This window comes from Pseudorca crassidens, chromosome 14 (assembly GCF_039906515.1).
Source record: "Pseudorca crassidens isolate mPseCra1 chromosome 14, mPseCra1.hap1, whole genome shotgun sequence".
Classification (NCBI taxonomy): Eukaryota; Metazoa; Chordata; class Mammalia; order Artiodactyla; family Delphinidae; genus Pseudorca; species Pseudorca crassidens.
Genome location: NC_090309.1, coordinates 76,303,822 through 76,322,030, shown reverse-complemented (window position 1 = coordinate 76,322,030; position 18,209 = coordinate 76,303,822). Strand labels below are relative to the sequence as shown.

At 35.5% G+C, this 18,209-nt stretch overlaps 1 protein-coding gene across 1 annotated transcript; it reads left to right on the top strand.

Annotated features, from left to right (window-relative positions):
• Positions 1–4,236: 4,236 nt before the first annotated feature.
• TDRD15 (tudor domain containing 15) lies at positions 4,237–16,940 on the top strand. Its single transcript, XM_067703870.1, is given in 16 exon segments — positions 4,237–4,905; positions 4,908–5,195; positions 5,197–5,350; positions 5,353–6,144; positions 6,147–6,598; positions 6,601–6,736; positions 6,961–7,099; positions 7,101–8,542; positions 8,545–8,751; positions 8,754–8,822; positions 8,825–9,420; positions 9,422–9,617; positions 9,620–9,822; positions 9,824–9,894; positions 9,896–10,275; positions 16,879–16,940. Coding segments are annotated over 16 exon segments (5,856 nt in total).
• The last annotated feature ends 1,269 nt before the right edge of the window (positions 16,941–18,209 follow it).

Here is an 18,209-nt window from a genome sequence, read left to right as displayed (position 1 = left end):
TATTGTCCCTGGTTAAGGAACTACTTCAATAAAGAATGCTTTTTTAAAAAAATTGAAGCCCTGATTTTGAAATACATAATTTGAAAAGTTCTCTATGCTGTTTTATTTCTCCTGCATCAATATCCTGAATATTGATATTCAGGATAGAATATCAAAGACCTGAATCTAGAAACCATTTAGAATGTATGGAGGAGATAGGAGGAGGAAAACCACGGCACAGATGCTTAACTTGAGCCACTCTTTTGGAACATGGTAACCTTGCCACAATACTAGTCAGAGTTTGACCAGAATTATCTTAAATTTTGAAAAAGGAAGAATAAGCTCATTCTTTCGCATAAGGGTGCTTTACCTGTTTTTGTTTGTATTTTTGGTTTTGGATTTCAATCTTTCACCTTTTATTTCTTGTCCATGGTTACATGGGTTAGTTGAAAGAGCAGTGTGAAACAGTGGGAGTAATGTACATGGAGAACTGGACTGAATCAGAAAACATAAGTTCAGACTCCTAAATTTCCTTTATCTTCACTTTTTTGATCTGAAAAATGAAAATCTTATTGAAAAGATCAGTTAAACTAATGTACTGGAAACTTTTTAAAAAATGTAAAGCATTATATGGAGCTCTTAATATAAGGAAAGATATCCAAATTCCTTTTAGAAAATTTACAAATTTAAAATTTTAAATTATTTATATGGCTCAACTATATTTCTCTTGGACACCCCCCCCCCCCACTGGTCTAGACTTATTAGATGTGAATTCATAGAAAACAAATCCCAAAACAGTAAGAGTGACATCATCTATAATATGTATTCTATAGAATCAGGGAATTTTAGTATAGGAAGGGCTTTCCATATCAATTTTAATAGTGTTTATAGATTGTATTTTTGCAAACCTTAGGGGAACTGTGATGCTGTGGATTTTTGGCGTAAATTTAATTCATGAGTTTGTGAATTTTGAATTTAACTTTTAAAAATAGTATGCTTTTTTAAGAAGAAATAAAACATTTAAATATATACTAAACTTAAAAGCAGCGATGAGCACTAGTTAGTGCCATCAGATTAATTTGTTAAGTTGTGGCTCTACTATATTTGAACTTATCTGTATCTGATCATGTATAATTGTAGAACTATTATATATGTCTGAGCCTGATTTTTTCCCCAATACTGTTATCTAACACAATATTAAGGCAGATTATATGATGGAGCTGCTATAGGACTGTGTTCATCAGAATGGTTTCATTATTCTATTTACTGGCTTTGTAATTAAATTGTATAAATTTATGAAATTATTAGAACACCACTTGTGAATCTAATTTATAGATGTTTTATGTTTTCTGTTAACTTTTTGCACCTTAGGTTAGGTTAAGAAGGATTTCTCCTATTGCAAAAAAAAATAAAAAGGTTAGAAAAACCCTAAATTAATTCAACCCTCTCATTTTACAGATTTAGAATCTGATTCTAAGCAAAAACAGTTCCCCACATTTCATACTATTAATTGAGTCTTAAGTAAAACTCAAGTTTTCTGATGTCCTACTCTTGTGTACACAGAGTAAGTACTTTCTGTGAATATGTTAATATTTTAAGGAGTATAATATTGAATAGAGTTTGGCTCTAGAACGTCTTTATTTAAGTTATATTTTTAAATAATTGTCCCTTGTATAAAATAATTGGTTTGGTTTTAAATTTCCTGTTTATTTTTTTCCCCTAATTTTCTCTGAGTTGTTATAGTTTGATCTTCAGATACACAAGGGGAGGAGCTTTATCCATGACCCAGGGAACCTTCTTCATAATTCTATTGAGCAAGCGTTGGAGAGGCAGGTGAAGAAAGCTGATTGACATTCACAGAATAGGTTATTCTGTCTACCTGATTAAGAATCTTTTCCATAGTGAGCCCTTTGGTGTGCATCACATGAGACCTACAGATTTTCTTCATGTGCCAATTCTGAGAGGCTAATCCACATGCCTCTTCTTTAGACTTGTTTTGTTAACAAATCCTCCAGTCTTGCTCCTTCAGAATTACTAATCATCCTGCAGAAATTATTAATTATTGCCTACTAATATGCATAAGTTCTTAACTGAAGCAGTTTCTTTTTCAGGCAAAATAGATGTATTGGTAGTCCTGTCAACTGTGAATATTTCCTGGAATGCAGTGCTTCAGCAGTCTGTTTCTGGAAGTTAATGCCAGTAACTTCCAGATTTCCAGAGCATGTGCAAATCAGGCTCAGATTTTTTTACCGCCTTCCTCTGTGAAACTCCCCATGAGGCCATTTATACTGTTTGAGGGAGGGATAGCAGTGTGGAGGAGCAGGCTTCTGGTAGTTTGAGTAACCTGACCACGCGTATTCCTTTGGGCTTTCTTTGGCTTATTTGGTAAATACACTGTTCATTTAATAAAGGAGTCCTTTTGGAAACATTTGCTTTTTATACCTAAAGAGTGTATTGTTCCTGAAAGACTTATGTATTTTTTTCTTTTTCCTGTTTACTTAGGTGAATAGTCACAAGACCCTTTGGGTAAATGCCAGGAAGAATGTTCTTGGTATATTCAAGTACATTCAAGCACAGGATCCTTTCTTAACAGTACTTGGTCTTCCCTTCATGTAAGGTATTATAGGTCTATAAACTGACTAAAGTCTGGGAATTGAGTAGAGACCTGTGACTTTAAATAATGGCGGCTTATTCTGATCTGAATCTTTAGTGTATACCGCTCATTGATTTTTATTCTTAAGGACTCCAGGGTCAAGTGAGTATTGTCTGGAATCTGTATAGATCAAACCATGCTGATTATCACACCAAATTAATTATCTAGGAGGAAATAAAAACGATACTCAGTACCCAGAAAACCCTAAGTCGTACCTTTTTCTCTAGCTTTCCAGTGGCCTGTTTCACTTTGTGGACTTGGGTCTTAAGTCTTAGAAATGGCTTCTGTTATTATATCTCTGAGATAACAACATTTATACTTTGATAAGGTTTTATATTCCTGTCCTTCATGCTTCTCTTCCATCTTTTTATCCTTTTCTTCTGAGTTTTTGGGTATTCTCTCAAAATATTCTTGTAGTCTATTTATTTTTATTTTGTGTTGGCTTTCCCCTTTGCAGTTTTGAATCTTACGTGTGTGTAGTTTTTCCTAATTTCGGTTGTTGCATCTTAATGACTACTTAGTCATATAAAAATGCATTATTCTCTTTTGGGCTTTTTAAAAACAGGAATCAGACTTTTGAAAAACAATTTTTTTTGCTGTTTCCTTCAATACATTTATTCCTGAGGGGAGCATTTCCTTGGTTTCTTTTAAGTGGTTCCCTCATTTGTTTAGCTCTAGTACTTTCTCTCTCTCATCCTCATAGAAAGAAAATGTCAACTATTAACTCAGAGTCTAGAGGGAGTTGGACTGTGTTGGTTCTTACCTGAATTTGGGGACTATTTTATACTTCTTGAATATTTGCATTACAGTTTTTAGGATCCCAGCAATCTAGAGAAAATTAGCTGGAGCCATAGTTATAGTAGAGAGCTTTGCCTCTGTGCTAAAGATTTCTTTTCCTCTCCCCCTCCCTCCATACTTTTTGTGGGTACCCATGTCAGTGACAAGGCCTGGATGTACTTAACCTGCCTCAGGGTCTTTCCATGCCTGTCTTTCCTTACTGGTGTCCGGGACTCAGCCAGTTGCCCTCAGAGAAGAATCCTGGAGTTGTATAATGATGCTGATAGGGTCCCAAATATTGCTGATTGACACAGAGTGGGGAGTGTGAACAGTGTGTCCCCTGTTGGTTCACCATCCAACCTTGCTTCTAGCACTCACCCCCTTGAATTAGGGGTTGTTGGAAGAGGTCTGAATGAGGGAAAGTAGTTTTCTTACAGGAGGGGAGGAGTTTTTCCAGTAGTTTTTATTTGGCTTCCTTTTATTATACCATATCAGTCCATTATCTAGTAGAAATTTGTTAGTCTCTGAAAAATATTGCTTTTTTCTGTTTTCCAGTGATTATATATATTCTCCCTATTTTTTATGTTCTTTTGGTTGTTTCAATGGAATTTTTTGAAAGTGTGGAAGGCAGTGAACAGTTAAATGCATTTTGTTTCTCTTCATCTTGTCCAGTGTATATAACTTTTACCAACATGTTCAGTTTGGTAAATGCAGGCAAAGAATTATTTTTAAGATTTGTGTTTATATACATATAAGGCTAATTTCATTTAATTTTGACAGCTGTCTGTCCAGAAGCTAATAGGTACTTATTATTTGCTTTTTAGAAAATGGATTCTACATCTCTGTTACCAACATTTTTAGATGTGGATCTGACAATATCACATATAGCATGTTTTCCCAAGGACGTTCTGGTGAAATTTCAAGGCAGAAATAATAGTGAATGTGAGTTTGACTACCACATATTACAGAGGGAAATACAGGATATTCCAAAAGTAAAAAATAATGTGGACATTGATGAATTTTGTTTGGTAGAAGAAAGAATATCAGGAGAATGGCAGAGAGGAAGAGTTGTGGAAAAGAAAAATGATCTGTATACTGTGCTCCTCATAGATCGTGGAGAAGAACTGAGAGTTGACAGTACGCAGGTTGCTTCAGCCTGTGGCAACTTATTTGATCTACCACCATGGGTAATGTTTGGCATTTTTGCCAACATATTACCAACTGGGGGAAAATGGTCTCCTAAGGCTTTGAATTACTTCAAGTCATTGGTAGGACTACAAGTGAAAGGTTGTGTACGAGCTATTTTGCCTCTTCAGATGATTCTTCTTGAAGTGCCAAAAATTATATCCCAGGTTCTTGAATTACAATTAGGGAGACTTACTGATGGAGATTCATTTTGTCTTATTGTGGAAATGGTAAAAGAATTCCCCAAACAAATGCCAGATTCATTACAACATAAAAGACCTGAATTATCATTAAGTAATAATACTTATACTTACTTGATATTCAACGTGTTCTGGATAATTTGCAACTATCTTTGTCAGTAGGCAGCATTGAAAGTGTAAAAGTATCATCTGCCGTGAGCCCAAGTAAATTTTATTGCCAACTAATTAAATGGATTCCCGAGTTAGAAAACTTGACAGTGTGTTTGACTTTGCATTATGATATTATCAGTCAAGAAGGTAGTCCCACATGTGATAATTTTGGAGTACTTTGTGTTGCCATAAGGAGAAATGGACAGTGGCATAGAGGAATTCTTCAGTAATTCTTCTTGCCCAATTCTTCAGCAATTCTTCTTGCCCAATAATCAAGTGAAAATTTGGTTTATGGATTATGGCAGTAGTGAGGCTATACCCTCAATTCACGTAAAGAAACTTAAACAGGATTTTATTTTAGTACCATTATTTTCATTTCCGTGTTCTCTGACATATTTACACAGTCCAGAGATGCAAGAAAATTTCAGCTAAGTGTATTTAAACAAGCCTTGTTAGGACAAATAGTATATGCACACCTTGATTGGTTCAGTAAGGATGAGCATTTGTATTATGTAACATTACAAACTCAAGAGTTTACAATTACTTCTAAGTGTCTGCTAAAGACCGTAGGCATCCAAGTACTTTGTCCAGTGTCTGATTCAAAAATCTCAAATATGTTGAGGGAGACTAGTGCCTCAGATGTAAACGGCTTTGCAGTTGAGAGTTTTATTGCAAATACTGAATGATCAATAGATTCTCTAAATAAAAAAGACACTTTGAAAGTAGATTTTCCTATTAAAACTGTAGAAATGGAGATAGAAGCTATCTACATAGCTTTTGTAGCATATGTATTAAACCCATCAAATTTCTGGATATGTACTAATGAACATCAAAATGAATTTCAAGATATAATGAAAAATATAAACAAATTTTATGATTTGTGTGAAAATGATGAACTGATTCTAAGAATTCCAGAACCTGGATTATTTTGTTGTGCTAGATACAGCAAGGACAGACGTTTTTATAGAGCTGTCATTACTGAAATTAATGGTTATAAAATTAATGTTTATTTCTTGGATTACGGAAATACTGATTCCATACCATTTTTTGATGTAAAAATTTTGCTTCCAGAGTTTTGTGAGTTGCCTGCCTTAGCCATGTGTTGTTCACTTGCATATATATTTCCCGTTGAAGATTTATGGATGAAGGTAGCAGTTGATTATTTTTAAAAAATTGTCTTGAACAAAGCAGTTTTGCTTCAAAGAAGTATACTGTAAATATTCAGAATATTGAAGCCTCAGAAAATATTGATGTTGTCTCTCTTATGTTACAAGCTGGATATGCAGAATATTGGGAAGTAGAACCAGAATGTTGTACAAAATCTGTAAGTGAATATTCAGTGTTAAATTTAAAATCTAAAAACAAAGTAAATATTAAGAAAGTTATATCTGCCCTTCTTGAAGGACCTAAACCTGAAAAGTACCGTTCAGATAAGCTAAAAGGAAGTAACTTTTCTTTGTTAAAGTCCCCAGCTGTTAACTTCCTAGATTTAAAAAACCCTTTCACCTTGTCTGTGAGACGTGAGTCACCATGGCCTTATAAAGAATATGTATTTAAACCAGGAACAGTCCTTGAAGTTAAGTGTTCTTACTATTATGGCCCAGGTGACTTCTCATGCCAGCTGCAATGTAAGTTAGAAGACTTAAAATTACTGAATTACTGGAACAACTTCAGGATTATTATAGTGTTCATTCTGATCTTTATCAGATTGGGCAGATTGCTTGTGTTGCTAAGTATTCTAAAGATGGGAAGTGGTATAGAGCTGCTATTTTGACTCAAGTATCAAAAAAGGAATTTGATGTTGGGGGCTTCCCGGGTGGCGCAGTGGTTGGGAGTCTGCCTGCCGATGCAGGGGACACGGGTTCGTGCCCCGGTCTGGGAAGATCCCACGTGCCGCGGAGTGGCTGGGCCCCTGAGCCATGGCCGCTGAGCCTGCGCATCCGGAGCCTGTGCTCCACAACGGGAGAGGCCACAACAGTGAGAGGCCCGCATACCGCAAAAAAAAAAAAAAAGAATTTGATGTGGTACTTGTTGATTATGGTTACCAGGAAAGAGTTTTAATTAAAGATTTTTCTGCTTTTAAACCATGTTTCCTTGTTTTAGAAGGTCAGGCCTTCAGATGCAGTCTTAACCATTTAGTTGAACCCATTAGTTGTATTCAATTGGACGAGAGAAGCATGCAGAGACCTTGGGAATTTTATTTCTTCATTTAGAGGGTTATTGACTTGTGTCATCTATGCCTTAGTTCTTATATATCCAAACTGTTTATGTAATTTGGTGGATTTACAATCTCCATTTGCTAGTGCAAGAGAATTTCTTAATCATGGCTCTGCACAGTATAGTACAGTATCAAAGCCATTTCCATCTTCAGTTAGTCTTTACAGTTATTCTTCCTTCAATATAAAAATTGGAAGTGAGGAAGAAATATATATATCTCACATATATAGTCCCAAAAAGTTTTATTGCCAACTTAGTACAAATAATAAAGACCTAGAGATGAGAGAAACAAAAATCACAGAGATTAGTAACCTCAGTCAGTGCCACAAATCTGATTTTAGTAAAATGAGATTGTGTATATCTAAGTATGTAGAGGATGGTCTCCCTTATAGAGCTTTAGCGATGCCGACAGGTTCATTATCTGACTTCCTGGTATATTTTGTGGACTTTGGAAATAAGCAATTAGTAGAAGAAAGTATGTTGAGGGATGTTTCAGATGAGTTATCACAGTTGCTGTTTACACCTATGCAAGCTATTAAATGTTTTTTGTCAGATCTTAGAGATGTAGATATTCCAGCAGAAATCAATAGCTGGGTTGAAGATAATTTTTTGGGAAAACCATTAAGGGCAATAATATTGTCCAAGGAGCCAGATGGCCAGCTTGGTGTAGACTTATATGATGGATATCAACATATAAATCAGAAAATTAAAATGTTGATTCATGCTTATGGAGAAAAACATTGTGACCAAGCACAATGTGTGGAAAAGCGTCCTAAAACAAATGAGAAACTTGCTGTTTCCTTGAAAGGCAAAATAGAAAACAATTATCACCATAGTACAATAAGTAAAACTAGTCTAATAACATATTCTGAAAGCAAAATAGATCAGTTAATGAATCCCAAAAGTATATATGGCAGGCGTTTGAAACCATCAGTTTGTTATAAAGTTGAACTTGTGTCAAAAAACAAGGTGAAGAAGTCTTTGAATGATGGATTTAAAAATAAAGGTGTAAAAATTGCCCCTGGGTCTGCACATATTCTTGATGAAAGTGATGTGGACCAGAAATCAGTAAGGGTTGTATCACAGTCTTTTATCAGAGAATTAAATCAGGCAGCCTCACAAAACACATATAATCATGCTAGACCACAGATTAAAGACCTTCCTCAACCCAAAATTTACTTGAATGCCAAAGTTAAAGAATATGTTTCTAATATAAGTAATCCAGCAAGTTTCCATATTCAGCTTGCCAAGACTGAAAATGTAATCATGAGCCTAGTGGATGCTCTAAATGCAAGAAGAACCAATACAGTGAAAGAGAGAAAATCAGTCAAACCTGTGGTGGGAGATCTTGTAGTTGCAGAATACTCTGGTGACAATGCCATTTTAAGAAAATTTTACTAGGAAATTCTTTTGAAGTGGAATTTATTGACTATGGTAACATTGGAGTAGTAAACACATCAAAAATTTATGAAATTAAGAAGGAATTCTTAACTATTCCTCAGCTAGGAGTTCATTCTTTCCTTAGTGGAGTAAAGTAGAATGAGCCTGATGAAATATGGTACAGCAAAACTGTGGATTATTTTGATTCAAGAGTAATAAAACAGTTTCTTATGAGTTTTTGAAAAAGCATGAACAGAAATGGGAAGTAAATATAATTTGTGATGAAAATGTGTCATTAATGAACTCCTGAAATGGACAGCATGTTCAAAACTACAGAAAACAGTATTGCAAATCCCTAAGGTTGTCTCTCAAAAGGTGAGCCCTATTGATAAAGAAAGGAAGGAAGGACCATCAAATGAGTATGAAGGTTCTATGATCCTTCAACCATCCTACCAACAACTGGTTAATATTCCTTTTGAAGAGTTCAAACCTGGACAACTTGAAAAGGCTGAAATACTTTATGTTGCAAAATGTGGGATATTTTATGTGAAGTTATCTAAAAATAAAAAGATTTTATCAGATTTAACACTATTAATTACTAAAGGAGTAAAAAAACCCTCTTTTTTATCAATGGAAAATATTGAAAAAGGCTTAGAATGCTTGGTAAAATCTAAAAAAACTTTGAAGTGATATCAATCAAAAGTAGGAAAAAAGTGTGTCGATAAGAAAGTGCTTGTTTTTTTAGTAGATCATGATAGGTATGAAATAGTGCCCTTATGTAATACCAAGGTGTTTATTAATGAAAGCAGAAATATTCCAAGACAAGCTGTGCCTTGTAAATGAATTTGGTTTGAACATTTTAGGAACATTGCCATTTGAGTCCATTGTGTGCTTAGTTGCTCATTTGGAAATAAACATCCTTTTTCTGAAATATTTAGACTCTGCCTGGGAAGTAGAAATTTTGATAGATGGCCTGTTACTTTTGGAATATTTAAATTTAAATACAGTTCATGTTGAAGAAAACAAATTTAGATCTTCAGAAGTTATTTTCAACGTCGAATCTGAGACTCCTGTATCACATGTACAATAAGATCATTTACTTGATCAGAACTCCAAAATGGTGGGCAATATTCTGGTATTGCCACTGCTGTTTCTGATCCATCAGACTTCTTTGTTCAGTTAGAAGATTTCTTTGACATAATGAAATCTCTCTTTATGTTGCTTTCTGATCTACCAGAAGACTTAGAAACAGTGCCTCAAGAGCACGTAATTCCAGGTTCTAAGTTGTTTGTTCAAATATGAATTGGAAGATCAGTGGAATAGGGTAGAAATTTCTTAAGTCTCTGATCAGTCTTCTTGTATTGATTGACTATGGATTTTCTGTTTACATACTTTATTCAGATATAAAAAATCTTAAAGTTGTTCCTGAGGAACTTCTGAATTTGCTGAGGCTAAGTTATCCTTGCATCTTATATGGTATCTTACCTGCTAAAGGGAAGCATTGGAATGAAGAAGCCAAAAGTTTTTTTCAAGATTTCCTGAGTAAACCAGGCTTAGTTTTTTAGTTTAGGGAATACAGTTTTGAAACAAAACTGAAGGTAGATATCATTCATGAGAAAAATACTTTGGCAGATATGTTAGTTGACTCTGGTCTTGCAATTTATTCTAAAGATTCAGATCATCTCAATGCAGTTACTGCTACTGGATCTACTAAAATCCAATATAAATCAAAGAGTAAGCCTGTTTGCCAATTGTTAGATCAAAGTTATTACAAAAGAGAAAGTATGAATTGTATGTGCACTGAGAAGCAAAAGCTGAAAAGGCAGAAAACTATAAAGAGGAAAGATGTCTGTAAGAACCTCTTAAAGAAAAGCCATATTAGTAAAAGATTACATTCTAGAAATTTAACACTGAGGAAGAAGGTTGGTAGTGGAAAACATAATCCCTGAAGTACCACTGCATTTGATACATGTGCAGCAGCTTCATTTTGGGAACTACCTAATGGTTTGAATGATAACACCAATTGCATTGAAAACATTTCTGAAAAACTACGAAGTGGAGTACAGGAAAATAATGCAATGGACTTGAGAACACCAGAAAAAGCATTGCACGTTAATAAAAAAAAAATATATCAGAACATTTGAAAGGTAAGTAGCCATTTAAAAAAAAAGATTTTCTGTAACTTTTGTAGATTTTTGATTCTTTAGAAGTTTGTTATTTACTAAAATTATTCAAGTTGAAAATATCCTGCAAGATTTTACTAAAAAATTTGAATAAATGGATAACTAGAAGTGATCACTTGAATTATAAAATGATGCTTCGCTATTTTTACCTTTTTTGAATGGTGACCCTTGATAATGTAATGAAAGTAGAGGGTTTGAACCACATATGCGTGCACACATGCATGACATTTTACACATTTCAGGGATTTCACAAAACTCCTGAAGGTCCATAGATCTCAGGTTGATCTTGCTACTGTTAGAGAGCTTCCTGGGCTCATTTTGAAGAATCAGTTTTCTATTATGTTTCTTATTAGATTAAATATATCTTCAGGTTTTTTGAGTGTGATTCTCAGCATAATGATAATGCAGTTGAACTTACAGAATAAGCTGACTCCAGCACATTTCATCTGAAAATTTTTAGACATCAAATTGATTCTAAAATACTGTTAAAATTTTAATATTTTTACATGCTAGAGTATTGTCAATTTGGCTTATGCATATTGTATTTCGTTTTCTGTATGGATTAGTGAGGATTTTGTAGGCTATAAAGAATGTTCTCTGCTTAATGAATGTTTGTTCTGCCTGTAAATTGGTATATTATTCCATATTATAACTAGTATCATAGCCGGTTACATTCTGTGAATGAATGGAGGTGTCTTGTTTTTGTTGATGTATTTTAGAAAGAGGATTTCATTTGAATTCATATTAGATGTTTTATAGTGAATTGATCAATGCCTTAAAATTGGCCCTTTTTTCTTATTTTTGAATCACTCTTTTATCACTCTTTTATCATAGTAGAGTGCTTATTTACTGTGTTCCAGGTACTGTGTGGTGATTTATGTGTATTAGCTCATTTAAAGCTTACCACAATTCTATAAAGTAGGTTGATATTAAGGTTTAAAATGGACTCTAATAACTAGTATCCTGCTTCTTTGCCTGAATTCAAAACCACTTTACAGAGAGACAAGGAGAAAGACAATTGATGAGCAACATACCACATTTATTAAAGAAAAAGAATGATGAATGTGGCTTATATCCATGGGCAAATGGGTTTACCAATATTGAATCAGTAAACTAGACTTACCACATAGCCACAGAGGAGTGTTTCTCCATATGGGGGCTTACCCATGTAAACCTTACAGCTTGAGGTAGTTATCTCTATAAAGGGAGAGGGGGAGGAGGAAGAGGCTAATCCAACATAGATCTTTCTCATTGTAAATGGACCAGTCAGATTGCCTCTACTCCTTGTGTATAAGGGAGGAAAGAGACCAGAGAATTGTTATGCTAGGAGTGTGCCTCAATCATGAATACTTTGACATGGAAGGAAGATCGGGAATGGGAAGCAGTACCTCTCTCCCCCAAAGTTATTATCACTGTTTTATGGATAAGGCTCAGGGAAATTAAGTAAATTTCCCGTGCATATAAAGCTGGTAAGTAAGGAACTGAAAATTTAAACTCAGATTTCTCCAATTCCAAAGTCTACTTTTATTCATTATTTATACTTAAAAAATAGTTTATTTGAGGAAGAGTTTTTCTATAAAACTCTTGATGATCAGTCCATACATTTTGGCACTTACATATCTTTTATTGTTCCTTTACCTGTGTATGTTTCTGCCTTCTTTGTTTTTCCTATCAGATTCTTTAAGATTCCACTTTTGGTCCCCATTTCTATCTCACTTCCTGCATTCCTTAGCACACGGTGAATCAAAAAGTGAATTAAAGTGTGAAAGTAGCAGTTATAAAAGGAGTCAGGGAATCAAACAAATTATACTTCTTAAAAAATTTGAGGTCCCGTTTAAGGAAAAATCATAACTTCAGTGAGACAAATAAAAGAAATATGGTTTTACGGACTAAGAATAGACTGATAAGTTTGCTATAATTATAGTTTTAAAACAAAACAAAAGAAAACAACATACACTGATTTATTTGTCTTGAGTACCATCCGAGCTCCTTCCACCTGTATTACTTGTCCAAGGGCAGTAGTAACCACTGCTGTTTGCTGCTGTTATTGCCTGCGGGCTCTCTGAGTCTAGAGGAAAATGGTTCTAGTAGTTCTTGTTTGAAGATAATCAATAAATATTGTGCTTGAGAAACTCTCTCGCCTATTAAAAATGTTACCAGAGGGGCTCTAACAGCAGTGGTTTTCAACCTAGGCTTTGCATTGGCATTAAGAAAGGACGTTTTTTAAAACTCTGATGCCTGGGTCTCACTTTTAGAGATTGTTTTAATTGGTCAGGCTATGGCCTTGCCATTAGGATTTTAAAGTTCCCCAGGTGATTCTAGTGTAGAGCCAAGGTTGAGAACCACTATTCTAGAAAGTATTATGGATAACTTCCTGAATTATTTCGTGAGTGAAAATAGTAATTCTGGATTTTATGTGTGAAAACTTTTAGAAACTGTCCCTTTCTGTATTTGGAATCCAGACTATACATAATGAGTCACAGTAATCCTCTGCTAAACTTAATTCAGAGTAAAAGACGTTGTGTTAGAAATGGCCTAGCAGCATTATTTTAGTTATAGAAGTTGCTGCCTCTTATATTGAGAAAATTGGCTTAAATTTCCATAGATTCAGCCTACTGTAACATATCAGTATTTAAACATTCAAGGTAATTTTTTTAACATCTTTATTGGAGTATAATTGCTTTTACAGTGGTGTGTTTCTGCTTTATACCAAAGTGAATCAGCTATACATATACATATATCCCCATATCTCCTTCCTCTTGCGTCTCCCTCCCATCCTCCCTATCCCACCCCTCTAGGTGGTCACAAAGCACCGAGCTGATCTCCCTGTGCTATGCGGCTGCTTCGCACTAGCTATCTATTTTACATTTGGTAGTGTATATATGTCCATGCCACTCTCTCACTTCGTCCCAGCTTCCCCTTCCCCTGTCCTCAAGTCCATTCTCTACGTCTGCGTCTTTATTCCTGTCCTGCCCCTAGGTTCACCAGAACCTTTTTTTTTTTTTTAGATTCCGTTTATATGTGTTAGCGTATGGTATTTATTTTTCTCTTTCTGACTTCACTCTGTACGACAGACTCTAGGTCCATCCACCTCACTACAAATAACTCAATTTCATTTATTTTTATGGCTGAGTAATATTCCATTGTATATATGTGCCACATCTTCTTTATCCATTCATCTGTTGATGGACACTTAGGTTGCTTCCATGTCCTGGCTATTGTAAATAGAGCTGCAGTGAACATTTTGGTACATGATTCTTTTTGAATTATGGTTTTCTCAGGGTATATGCCCAGTAGTGGGATTGCTGGGTCGTATGGTAGTTCTATTTTTAGTTTTTCAAGGAACCTCCATACTGTTCTTCATAGTAGCTGTATCAATTTACATTCCCACCAACAGTGCAAGAGGGTTCCCTTTTCTCTACACCCTCTCCAGCATTTATTGTTTGTAGATTTTTTGATGATGGCCGTTCTGACTGGTGTGAGGTGATACCTCATTGTAGTTTTGATTTGCACTTCTCTAATGATTAATGATGTTGAGCATCCTTTCATGTGTTTGTTGGCAATCTGTATATCTTCTTTGGAGAAATGTCTATTTAGGTCTTCTGCCCATTTTTGGATTGGGTTGTTTGTTTTTTAGATATTGAGCTGCATGAGCTGCTTGTAAATTTTGGAGATTAATCCTTTGTCAGTTACTTCATTTGCAAATATTTTCTCCCATTCTGAGGGTTGTCTTTTCATCTTGTTTATGGTTTCCTTTGCTGTGCAAAAGCTTTTAAGTTTCATTAGGTCCCATTTGTTTATTTTTGTTTTTATTTCCATTTCTCTAGGAGGTGGGTCAAAAAGGATCTTGCTGTGATTTATGTCATAGAGTGTTCTGCCTATGTTTCCTCTAAGAGTTTGATAGTGTCTGGCCTTACATTTAGATCTTTAATCCATTTTGAGTTTATTTTTGTGTATGGTGTTAGGGAGTGTTCTAATTTCATTCTTTTACATGTAGCTGTCCAGTCTGTGTTTGATTTGCTTTTCTAGCTTCATGAGATGGAGACTTAGATTATTTTATTTTTTAGGTTGTGTTGGATCTTCCTGCTGCTGGTCTGGGGGCCACTATTTGAGAATCATTGTTCTATATTATACAAACAGAATTTTGGACGTCTCATTTTCAATGTAGGACACCATTGAGTCCACATTTTACTCAACCTATTGAGCAAGCTGTTAGAAGCACTCTCAGCTACTTGACCTAATACATTGCAGCAATTACACAGGCTGAGATAATTGAATGTGTTCAAAAGACTCTTGTATACTCATAAAATACTTCAATAAAGGTTAAAAATACAGTATGGTAGGAAAAAGAAAGTAAAGGCACACATATGAAAGGCTTTTTTCTTTTCTCTGTCAACCAGGATGCGCTTCATACTTAGATTGTGTATACATCGGAATACATGATGGTTCACAAGATCCCTTTGACTTAGAGCCACCTACTCATCTGAGAAAGGATCTTTCATCTCCCTGTGGTTATTTTTTATAGATCTATGTTTTGTTTCAGTGATGCAAAAATGTTAAGTTTTATTTTACCCTTTATACTGTTGGTTTTGGTCTGAGATTTTCCTCAAATATCTTTTTTTTTTTTTTTGGTCCACTCATGTTGATTAATGAAGGGACTTAAAACAAGAGTGGAACTTCTCCATTCAAGGGCTGAGGGATGATCTGACAGGAGCAAAGCATTCTGTTATGTTGGTTTCTCTTTGGTCTGTTTTCCCTGCTAACAATCCTCATATGCTTGGTGGATATATGCCAGGCTGTCAATCTGGGAGCTAAATTAGGAAACAGGTCGATGGATTCCATGTACAGAATTTCATTTTGTCTCCAAATTTTGAGCACAGTATGTTACCCATGCCTTCTGTTGCGCTTGGCATTACCAAATTAGGAGACTCTCTTTTTTCTGGTATAATTTCTCTAGAGCAGTGGATTGGAAACTTTTGTTCTCAAGTTCCCTTTATAATCTTAAAAACTATTGCAGATCCCAAAGAGCTTTTGTTTATGTGGATTATATCTATCAAAATATACTGTGTCAAAAAAAAATTGAAGATTTAAAATATTCATTATAAAATAATTATATTTTAATTTTATATTGTAATTTTAAGACTAACATAATTCTATGAAAATACTTCTGAAACCAAATAGAAGAATTGGCATTGTTTTAAATTTTTGTAAATTTAATGCCTGCCTTTGTGGAGGATAGCTGGGTTTCCCTGTTTGCTTCTGCTTTCAGTCTGTTTCTATATCACACGTTATGTAGTTCTTGGAAAATTCCATTCTGTACTCATGAGAGAATGAGAATGGAAAAGGCAAATCACATCTTAGTATTATTATGAAAACAGTTCTTACCTTAGCGACTGGTAAGGTAAGAAAGGGTTTCAGGGACCCATTAGTAGTACCCAGACCACAGTTTGAGAACTGCTGCTTTAGAGAATAAACGTACCTTCTGTTGAGTAGTGGAGAGGTAATCACCTAGGCATTTGGGGTTGGGCTTGGGGTCATTGGTCTAATTTCTTCTATACAGAATCTCAGTAAATCCTTTTTCTGTTCTTTTTTATGTATGTATGTATTTGTTTAGTTATTACTTATCCACTCACCTCCTTCATAAAAATAAAACCTCACTGTAAGGTATGCACTTGGAGATGCTATTTCAGATATTAAATGATTGGCTCTCATCCTCTATCATGATTCTGTTTTCAGAGCAGTTGGGCTAAAGTTATTATCTTCCTAGAAGAGGAAAGAGAGGAAGGGAGAGTTGGGTGGAGATGGCAGACAAACTGTAACTAGGGATGAGACAGTATGTCTTTATCTCCATAGTCATCTCCTAGCAAAATCTGCCCAGATCAGACCATTGGAATAGGTATCAACTAGTTTTCTTTTTCCATTGCTGATATTTTTCTGCCCTTGGGATTTATCTTTTTATTTTTTCCCTGTTATTTTAATAGGGTTTTGAGAGGCAGCAAAGATATGTGTTGCCGCCATTAGTTCTTCCATCATTATGCATAGTTGACAATAGTACGTTGGTCTTCTTCACTATTTATTTCTTGATAAATTAGAGGATTTTATTTTCCAAAAATGACCACAGTGCTGTCTCCTGTCCTTATTCTCTTCTTCATAGAGTGTAGAGAAGTGATGCTGTGTAACTTCCGAGGCTTGGTCCTGAAGGCTGTGTGCCTCTAACTTGTGCACTGGAATACTTGTGCTTAATGCTGAGGTGCCACGTAAGAAGGCTAGTTACGCTGACGTTGCCACGCTGTGAGGAAACCCAAGCCACATGGAGAAGAAATGTTTAGGCACTTTTTTGGTAGTTTCAGATTAATGACCATTTTAATATCACCTTTATATAAGGCCCAGACATTGTGAAGCAGTGCTCTATCCTGTCTGAATTTCTGCCTCACAGAATCTGTGAGCATAATAATACCATTATTTTTACCACTAAGCTTTGGAGTAAGTTGAAATAATAACTGGAACAGGTTTTGGTACCAGAAGTGAGAGGCTGCCATAACTTTTGGACTGAGCAGTGGGTAGAAACCAAAGGGCCTTGAAGAGAGGAAACCTGACCAAGCCTCAAGGACGCTATCAAGTGAGGGCTTTGAGGAAGTTGAGGAAAATGTTGGAAGCTGTAGGAAAGGAGACTGGAAATATTTGTCAGTTAAAGAAAATTTAGCAAAATTGTTACTGCCACCATATGGAAAACTGAAAGTGTACCTAACGAGCTTGAGGAATCCAGCTAGGCTAAAGAGATTTCCAAGCAATCACTGAATTCCTGCTGGTCTCCTTCTTTTGAATGAGAGTGCCTACAGAAGTTATTTGTTGCTTGTCCCACAATTGTATGTTAAGTATGTGTGGGGTAACATGCCACTTTGTTTCATAGGTCTTCAGATCAAAAGGAGCTGTACTTGAGGAACTTCCTCTTGGCAGCCTAGTCTACCCTTGGACCTGGAGGTTCAAGACTGTCCTGATGCCATAATAGATTGAGATTTTGGAGGTCTTAGGGAAGGGCATAGTGTATTCTGCATATGGGAATGCTGTGAATTGTTGTGGCCAGAGTGAAGACTGTGTTACATTGTTTTATCCTGAGATTGTCACAGTAATATTTCCCATCTCACATGCTTTTATCCAGTGTGACCTTGCCATTCTTCACCACTTGGATCTGGACAGGCTTGTGAATGCTTTGATCAAAGCATAGGGTAGAAGTGATGCAATGTGGCCTTGCAAGGCTGGGTCATAAACAGTGATGCAGATTTCACCTTATTTTCTGAAACAGTTGAATGTGGTTGCCTGGACTATCATGAAAGAAATCCAACTTTCAGCATGCAGGCTGGGGAGGAAACCCAAGCCACATGGAGAAACCGTGTATAAGGATTCCTGTCAACAGTTCTAGAACCCAGCCATTTGAGTTGTCCTTGCCATGGGCGTTGTGCAGAGACAACCCAACTCCATCATGTC